Genomic DNA, 9,374 nt, shown 5'->3' on the forward strand with positions numbered 1-9,374 from the left:
CCACTGACCCGCAAGCTTTGCTTTGAAGAATGCTGGTGTAGAAGGACCGAGGTTGAAATAGACACTAGAAAATGACATGGGATTATTTCCCATGGTTATCCGTGGGGACGGGGACGGTGATGAATTTTGTCATCGTGTCATTCTCTACTCTATTTCCTCACAGAGGGAACTTTCACCACCAAGGTGAAATGAATCTAAATGGTCCACAAGTGAACTTCCAGTATATTCTCTCCATACTGTGTGGGGAGTCTACCTGTATTCTGAATGGAAAATGAATGCAGTTAAGGGGTCTCTGCCCATAATGTTAACAAATGTAATGTTAGAATTCCTGCAGTGGTCCAAGAAAAAGATGGAGAGGCTGGTCATGTCTAAATAAGTTGGACCAATAGAATCTGAAATATGTTTTTGATACTTCTGTGCAACTCAGATTATAAATCGCTCTTAATTTTATTTTGTTCTTGTAACAAACTTTTCAACTGCTGACTCAGCGAGAAAAGATTAAAGTATGATCACTATTTGGTGCCGTTCACCTATTATGAGCTGGGACTTCTGTACAAAGAGCGAGGAGAGAGAGACAAAGCAATCAAACACATAGAAACTGCAAAGTAAGTGCTTGCTATTGCACATCTGTGGTTTGCCTCAGAAAAGATTGATCTGCCTTATGAAGCCTGTCTTTGTGTGGGGGCGAGATAGTGGTGTGATAATTAATGCTATTCATCTTAGAGGTGGTATATAAATAAACATTTTTTTGCCTTCTGCAGTACTGATGGAGGGAAAAATTCAGCAGGCTTGCAGATGCGAAAATGATCTAGATAACTAAGTGCATGTTCAAAGGCTATAAATGCAACTTTAGACTTGGCCTGACTTATTTATTTATTTAAAAAATTTATATTCCGCTTAACAAGCAAAGGGGATTACAATTTGCATACTCAAACAGAGAGAAAACAATACCATAGACTCATTAGCAAATTAAACATGCATCCAATTTCAGCATCATCAGGGGTTACCAGTTTAAAAGAAAGCTTTAACGAAGAAGTACATTTTCAAGGGTTTTTAAAAAAACTTTTAAGATCTTGACACAATCTCAGTAATCCATTTAAATGATTCCATAATTGCTGTCCTGCTATTGAAATTGCTGCTCTCCATGTTTTTTTTATAATGCACTCCATGCCCCTGCTCGAGGCTCAACCTCATAGCAGACTCAGATCTCAATAAATGAGAAGGTAGATATTCTTTAGCATCTCTCCAGACTGGCACAGTTTACTAATGGGTAATAGCTCACCATGACCAGCAAGTGAGCTATTACCCATTAGTGAACTGTACTGGTCTGGAGGGTCTAAAAGAAAGAAAATTAGCAGGTAAGAACCTAATTTCTCCTTTGCTTATAACTTGCATCAGGTACCATGGTGCCTTTCCATATATTACCTGATGTAAAATCATCAAGATTTTAAATTCAACACGAAATGCTACAGGTAGCCAGTGTAGTTGTTTCAACACTGGAGATATATTGTATGTTCATATTGAGATATCCCAGTGATCATTTTTGAAGCCGTGTTCTGCACCACCTATAACGCCTGACTTGGACTTAGCAGGATAACTTTGAATATTAGCTCTGCCCAGACACAGGCCTTGCTACCAGGATATATTTGACTGTATTTTCTGAGGCCAGCAAGCTGGCTGGATGAAATTTAGTCGGTGAGTAGGGACGGTCATGCATTTGGGCTGCAAAAATCTGAAGGAATGGTACAGTTTAGGGTGTGAAAAACTTTTGTACATGACAGAAGAGCGAGACTTGGGTGTGATTGTATGTGATGATCTTAAGGTGACCAAACAGGTTGAAAAGGTGACGGCAAAAGCTAGAAGGATGCTATAGTGCACAGGAAGAAGTATGGCCAGTAGGAAAAAGGAGTAGGCCAGTAGGAGTAGTATGGCCAGTAGGAAAAAGGAGGTATTGATGCCTCTGCATAAGACTCTAGTGAAACTTCATTTAGAATATTGTGTACAATTCTGGAGGCCACACCTTCAAAAAAGATATAAAATGTAATGTAATATAGGGAGTTACAATAATTGAGTTGCTTTAGAGTGAGCATTTGGACTAGTATACAGTCGATTCCGCTTAAGTGCAAGCCCTTCAGACCGGACCGCCACCTGCGCTTAAATGGAGTGTGCGCTTAATCAGAGTACCACATTTTAGTCATGAAAAATCACAGTACGCTGTAGTCAGATGCAATAAAACTTTTATTCAACAAAAAACACATTGAATACAAAGTAAAACGGTTCAGTTATAGAAACAGCACTTTTCCATCTAATGCAATACGCACACCGTAAACCTTTTTTTAAACTCAACATTCTACTGAAATAATTAGTCATTGTTTTCTGCACGCAGATTGCATGATTCAGGCTGTGTATCTGACTACTGATGCTGTAAAACTGTCCATAGTTGTGACATCTATTTATCTCCAGATAACAACGCAGTGTGTGTAGGGATTTCAGTGCGTCTGAGAAGGAAACAATCTCTGCAGGTGTTCCATTAGTCGTGATGACAGCAGCAATATATCCGTCCTCAGACACTTGGTTGTCTGCAGTGTCTTTTAGGACTATACAGATATCGGAATTAGTGCTGTTAAATGATGTGGGCACATCATTGTCAACTGCAACATACAGCTCAAACTCTTGTGAGAGTCCAACTGGGAGTTCAATGGATAGTGTCAGCTTCAGTTGTCTCATCAGATGCGTGAGCGAAGCTTGCCCGTCGATAGCAATTTGAAATCATTGATGATGAGACTCGACTCCATGCCTCCCGTACCAAATGAAGAGAGTCGAGTGCCATCATTTTTCTCACAAGCTCAGCAGCTCGGGGGCTGGATTCCGTGCTTGCATCAATCACTGCCATCACATACCTTAGGACGAGTGACATGTAATGATGTTTGAAGTTTGCGATTATCCCTTGGTCCATCGGCTGAATCAAAGAGGTCATGTTTGGCGGCAGAAACACGAATTTGATGTTGGTTAGTCTTACATCATTGCTGTGTGCTGCAAAGTTATCACACAGCATTACAATGTGCCTCCTACGCCTTCTCATCAGATCGTCAAGCTACTGCAACCGTTCAATCCACAGGGTCGCCGTCATCCATGAGTTTTTGTTGCTTTCATATTCAACAGGCAGACATTTAATGTTTTTGAAGCACTGAGGATTTCGATTCTTCCCAATCACCAGTAGCTCGAGCTTTTCACTTCCGTCTGAACAGCGATGTCAATCGTTCCTTTGGTACCTTGAAGCCAACAGTTTCGCTGCGTTTTAAAGCCAGTGTTCCTTCAGGAATGGCATGCCAGTATAGGCCTGTCTCATTGGCGTTGAAAACGTCACATGGTTCATATCCACCAATTACTGATGGCAACACTTCTATGACCCATCTTTCGGCACCAAACTCATCCGCGTCTTTGTTTTTCGCCATGCTGCTTCTTAAATTTTATACCGTTACAAACTTTCCACCTCTCTAACCATCTGTTTGTTGCTTTGAAGTCTTCTATACCCAGTTCTTCAGATAACTGTGCCGCTTTCTCCATCAGCAGAGGTCCACTGATTGGCAGTTGTCGACTTCTAGCTTCAGCAAATCAACACAGCAATGCCTGTTCAATGTCTCCAGCCTTCCCAATTCTTTTCCGTTTTCTGGTAGGATTGCTGCTGTTTTGTCAGCCTTTCAATATGGCTTGCTTTTTTTGTAAATCTGAGAAATCTGGCTAGGATAAATGCTGTAATGTTTTGCAATAGAGACCTGACTCTCCCTTTGGTCAGGTCTCTTTAAGACATCGACACGTTCAGCCAAAGTCAATGATTTTTATCCACGCGACGCCATGGTGCAGTTCCGAAAGTTTGAACACTTGACTGCTGTTCCGAAACACATGGCTTATCCATGTCAGAACGTGATTGATTTTAACCGGAGTGAACGTAATGTGAAAGAATAGAGGTGGGACCTATAACATCAGTACGCATAAACGGATTGTGTGCTTATCAGAATTGCAAATATCCAGAATTTACGTCCATTAACTTTAAGGTAAAAAAAAAAAAATGGGACCATGGTGGTCGGGTGCGGATAACCGACGTGCACTTAGGTAGAGTCGACTGTAGTAAAGTGTTGATTGTAGAAGTAGGGTTTGCCTAGTCTTAGTTGCTTTAAGATGTAGAAGGGTTTTTCCCCCCAAAGGTTGAAGATTTGGGGTTCATAGGAGAAAGTGGAGTTGAGCAGGATGCCTAGCACCTTGAAAGTCTTATTTTATTTATTTAAAATATTTATATTCTGCTACATCCACAGTTCTGAGCGGATTACAATTTATATAAATTAATTCAATTTAAGGCACAATAAGAAAAACTTCCCTCTCTGTCCCAGATAGGCTCATATTCTAAACTAAAGTGGCTGTGGAAATAGCAAGAATAAATAATATAATAAATATAATTATGTACATATCTGAGGAAATAAAATAAGGAAAACATAAAATAAGACAGGACAACGTAAAATTAAATAGATCCTAACAGAAATAAGCTAAAATAATAACTAAAAATCTGGCCAATCATGTTTAGCATTGTACTTGAGGGCATCTATAGGGTAGTGGGGATAGTCTATGGTATAGTGGAACCAGAGTAGTTTTGTTTTGACGGTGTTTAGTTTGAGTTTATTAGAGATTGCCCAAGAGAACTATCTAAGCAGTTTACAGTAAAATCAGATAATTACAACAAAGCATAGTAAAAAAAAAAAAAAAAGTGAAAAGAAGGTTACAGTTGTCCAAAAGAAATGTAGGAGAGAAGGACAATACTGCACTGTAGTTGATCCCCTGTCAATGCTTCTCAACCCAGCCTTTGAGGCACACCTGGGGCTAGATTCACTAAAGATAGCGACTCAATCGCTGTTGGCCAATTCTCCAACAGTGATTGATTCACTATCAAGTTTGCATGCAAATGATTTGCACGCAAATGTGACCAGTTCAATCGCTCAGTGAGCGATTGAAACATGCGCACAGCCTAACAGCAGTGACAGGGAAAGCAGCCTCAAACCAGAAAAAGAACCAAAAGTCCAACTTCGTCTGCAGTGAAAAAACAAACCAGAGCAAGCAAACCAAAAAACTGCAGACTTGTACACAGTGCAGGCAAATTTTATTTGGACAAATAAATCTTAATCAAGACGAACTTGCTTTGCATTTTGGCGATTCACTGGTGTGCTACCAAACGCTATTTTTTCCAGGCTTCTTCTTTTTTTGTGACTTTTTTCCTTTATCACCATGGACCCCTGATGAAGGTTGTCCGAAACACGGACCGTGTTGGGTCCCCTGCCTGGTAAAAGGTTTTTAGTTAAGATTTATTTGTCCAAATAAAATTTGCCTGCACCGTGTACAAGTCTGCAGTTTTTTTGGTTTGTTTGCTAGGGAAAGCAGCCTCCTCATGTGCCCCCCTCCCCTTGCAGTGCCATGCACCCCCCTGTGCCAGCACCCCTGAGCCCCCAGTCCACTTCCTCATGCTGCCAGATGCTTCCCCCTCCCCCCTGCCAAACTTAAATATGGCAGGAGGGATGCCCACTCCCTCCTGCCAGTGACGGCCACCTTCTGTATCCCGGATACAAGGGAGAGGAGCCTTAGGGAAAGTGAGTGCAACACTGGCGGTATGCACACCACTAAGGTAGTCCGATTTAAAGTGACTGCTTACATTGTAGTGGTGACGTGACTTTTTCAGTAACAGGTAGTAATGGATAGACAGAATATGCAATTTGATAAAGGTTCAAAGTTCTCAGCGCACCTAAAAACATACAACTGAGAGCACGCAATGAAAACTCTAATATCAGTCAAGATGCCACTAAGATTGTCCGATTTTAAAGTCTTGTCAGTTGGGGAATACCCTTTCAAAACCTCGGGCAAGATGACACTGCTTAAGCATTGTGATCTTCTTATTTTCATTTAATTTCCAATGCCAAGATAGTGGACCATGTCATTTCACTGATCTTTTAAACAAATTTTCTTGACCTGCTTATTGCACCCCTTGCATGCAGAGCTGTGTCATGTATACACAAAAAATGAGGGGGTTAGAGTGCTCTGGAAACAGCTTCAGAAGGACTGCTCTATAGATTGGGAGGGCAGGAAGGTTCCTGTGTCTCTTTATAACATACTAGCAGAAATTGCACCTACAGTGCCCCTAGATTCATAACCCCTAGATTCATAAATGCTGCCAAAGGTTGCACATATCAATTTGGATGTGCAGCCGATTTGTAAGTGCAATTTAATTGATCAGAAAGCCAATTAGTGCCAATAATACATTACATTAGTGACTTTTATTCCGCCATTACCTTGCAGTTCAAGGCGGATTACATAAGAGGTTATCTGAACATTTCCAGAAGAGATACATACTTCGGGGGGGATTGAAATGCTTCCTACGGTGTTAGTTTGTCTTGATGGATTTCTTGAATAGCAGGGTTTTTATTTCTTTTCTGAAAGTTTTGTAGTCTGGTGTTCTTGATCAGTAGATTGGTGAGTTGGCGGTCTACTTTCACTGCCTGCGTGGCAGTAGGCCATCGTACACTTTTTTGCGTTTGACGCCTCTGATTGGGGGGTGCGTGAATGGTGTGACAATAGGCTAACAATTATTGGCGATAAGTGACAGCAGTTTGAATTTACATGACTATCTTGCTTAGCTCTGGTCTACAAAAATGGGCGTGCAAATCTTTTAGCATGTAACTGAATAGGGGGTGTGGGCATGGGTAGGTCAGGGGTGTTCACTAAAACGGTGAGCAGTTTTATAGAATTTGGGGAATCCATAAGTGTAGGTTTCAGTAGGTGTAAATCCTTGCACCCAAAAGTTGGTTGTGGATAGGGTTACCAGATTTCCTCTTTCAAAAAAAAAAAGGACACCTGGCTCTGCCCCCAGCCTCGCCCCCACACAAACCTCATGTCTCTGTCCCCAAGTTCAGGGCCGTGTCTAGAGGACATGCATGCGATGGGCATCACGTCAACATCTGAGCAGGGGCCTTCCAGACCTGACCCTAAATCCAGGGCCAGGCAGATTAAATTTTGAGAACTTCTGTAAAACATTGAAGCTTAATACTCAAAAAGTACTTGTGTGCCTCTTTTCACTTGTCTAAGGGGCTGATCTACAAAATGGTTTTCCACTTTGTGGGAAAAATGCTTAGTATATCTGACGCTGTGACAGAGAGCAAGGGCTTGTCTTATAAACAGACTTCAATAGGCAAATTTTACTATTGAATGCAAAATCTCTAGTAGTTGAGAAATTGATCTGAATAAGATTAATTTGTTGTTGTTTTTTTTAAAAATATATATTTATGTTGCCTAGCAGCTTGTTTCACACACTCTGAGCAACTGCATAACATGGGAAATAAATGAGCCATCTAACAGGACGGTTTTGTGCATTTTAGGACTAATTACAAAGATTACTCTATGGAGTCCAGATTGCACTTCAGGATTCATGCAGCACTCAGTAACCTCAAAGGCTCTCCTCCTTCAAGCACCTCTTTCACATGAGCACATTGGCTTGTTCTGCAGTTGCTTCATTGATACAGAGGCCTACAGCAACTAAAGCCTGGTTTACAATTATAGGAATGATTGTGTAAGTGAAATCAGAGGAAAAGAAGAAATGTATTCCTAAATTATAAATATTTTTGAATTAGCCTCTGGATGAACTGCTATTTGTTTTACCAGTGTACACGTCTCCCTCCGTATTCGCAGTTTCTACACTCGTGATTTCAATTATTTGCGTTTTTTGTTTTGATGGTTTTCACATGTTTTTTGTTTTGATGGCTTTCCCCTGCTTCGGTTCCGTGCCCACAGCAATAAATTTACTTTTCCCTGGCCTGGCTGTCGGATAGTACGGTGTTACTCTTGCCTTTGGCTTGCAGAAAGCTCCGATTGTCAAGTACCTCTTCTGATTGGCCAGCAGCCGTCTCAGGCACCACCCCCTTCGTCGCGGTAACCCGCTTGATGGACAGGCGACAAACAGCAAAGCTTCCTCCCTCCCCCTGCCTCCCTTTCTCCCCTTCCACAGTAAAAGGGAGAATTAGAAACAGTCCTCACATTTTTAAACAGTTGCTGGCAGACGCCACTGAGTCAAGAAAAAGAGAAAGCGTGGTACGGATCACTGAGGTGGGAGGCGAGTGCAAAGCTGAGCAGAGTCTGGGAAAGTACATAGAAATAGTTATTCGCGATTTCTGTGTATTTGTGGGCCAGCTCTGCCCCTAACCCCCCGCGAATATGGAGGGAGAAGTGTGTTAGATTTTTTTTTCCCCCAAATTGTGGTGAAATACTTGAAAAAAGGGTCTCTATTTTCTTTCATGACAGGGTAATTTAATGTTTGACCTGATTGAAGGTATTCTAAAGAGAATTGCTGGCACAATAAATTATAATACAATTTATTTTTTTCTATGTAGAGAAGAATATTGTTTATGTATTCAAAGAATTTTATTTATCATTTCCTTTCTAGCTATGATGACAATCTCTGTTCTCCCTAGTAAAGCACCATTGTGTTTTATTATTTCATGCTGTCCAACCCTTGAGCTAGGAGGTCAAAACATGTCCTCTGTTTTTAGGTCCCAGAGAGCAAATATCTTGGGTAAATTGTGCATTGGCAAGTAGAAAATGTCTTTCTGGAATGGTCTCCTCAGGAGATCTGTGGAATGGTCACACAGAAATGTATATAATTGAAGAAGTGAATTTCAAAACCTGTTAACTGTTAAAAGCTGTTCTCTGGATAAATGTGAGTTTTATTTTCAAAAATTCCCCGCCAACATAAGAAATTTGTTTTCACTGAATATCATATACCTTATGAATAAATGCCTTTTAGTGCAAATTTCACACATCCTATCTACAAAGACAGCTTGTTTCTGGTATGAACTTATTAAAAAAAAAAAAATACTTAAAAGTTCTTGAAACTCAACTGTTCATTTACATTTGTTAATAGCCTCTGCATCCTAGAAGTGACCCACAAAGACTTATTCACACAAGGTATTCACTCACAGATCTATTTAATAGTTCACTGGACCCACGGCGACCCTTAGGTCAAAGACCAGTGCCCTAACTGAGTCTAGCCTTACCTGTGTACGTTCTGGTTCAGCAGGAACTTGTCTAACTTTGTCTTGAATCCATGGAGGGTGTTTTCCCCTATAACAGCCTCCGGAAGAGCGTTCCAGTTTTCTACCACTCTCTAGGTGAAGAAGAACTTCCTTATGTTTGTATGGAATCGATCCCCTTTTAACTTTAGAGAGTGCCCTCTCGTTCTCTCTAATGTCAGAGGGTCAGCATCACCAGTATAAGAGCCCTCAATGGAAGAGATTTGAAAGACTGCCCCCCTAGAGCAGGTTTGTCCAATTCTGTCCTTGATTTTG

At 40.9% G+C, this 9,374-nt stretch overlaps 1 protein-coding gene across 3 annotated transcripts in view; it reads left to right on the forward strand.

The window, feature by feature from the left end:
- The window catches only part of TTC39B (tetratricopeptide repeat domain 39B), a 210,305-nt gene extending 201,274 nt beyond the window's left edge, over positions 1-9,031 (forward strand). The window contains exons 19-20 of one of the 3 annotated variants that reach the window (XM_033919149.1): positions 489-605; positions 7,413-9,031. In XM_033919149.1, coding sequence (XP_033775040.1) covers positions 489-605; positions 7,413-7,518 — 223 coding nt within the window. In that variant the 3' untranslated portion in view covers positions 7,519-9,031. Of the gene's footprint in view, positions 1-488; positions 606-7,412 lie in introns of those variants that run through there. The other 2 variants (XM_033919158.1, XR_004536836.1) reach the window with 2 other exon arrangements.
- Positions 9,032-9,374: the final 343 nt, after the last annotated feature.

Source organism: Geotrypetes seraphini, chromosome 1 (genome assembly GCF_902459505.1).
Source record: "Geotrypetes seraphini chromosome 1, aGeoSer1.1, whole genome shotgun sequence".
In the NCBI taxonomy this organism is placed as follows: domain Eukaryota; kingdom Metazoa; phylum Chordata; class Amphibia; order Gymnophiona; family Dermophiidae; genus Geotrypetes; species Geotrypetes seraphini.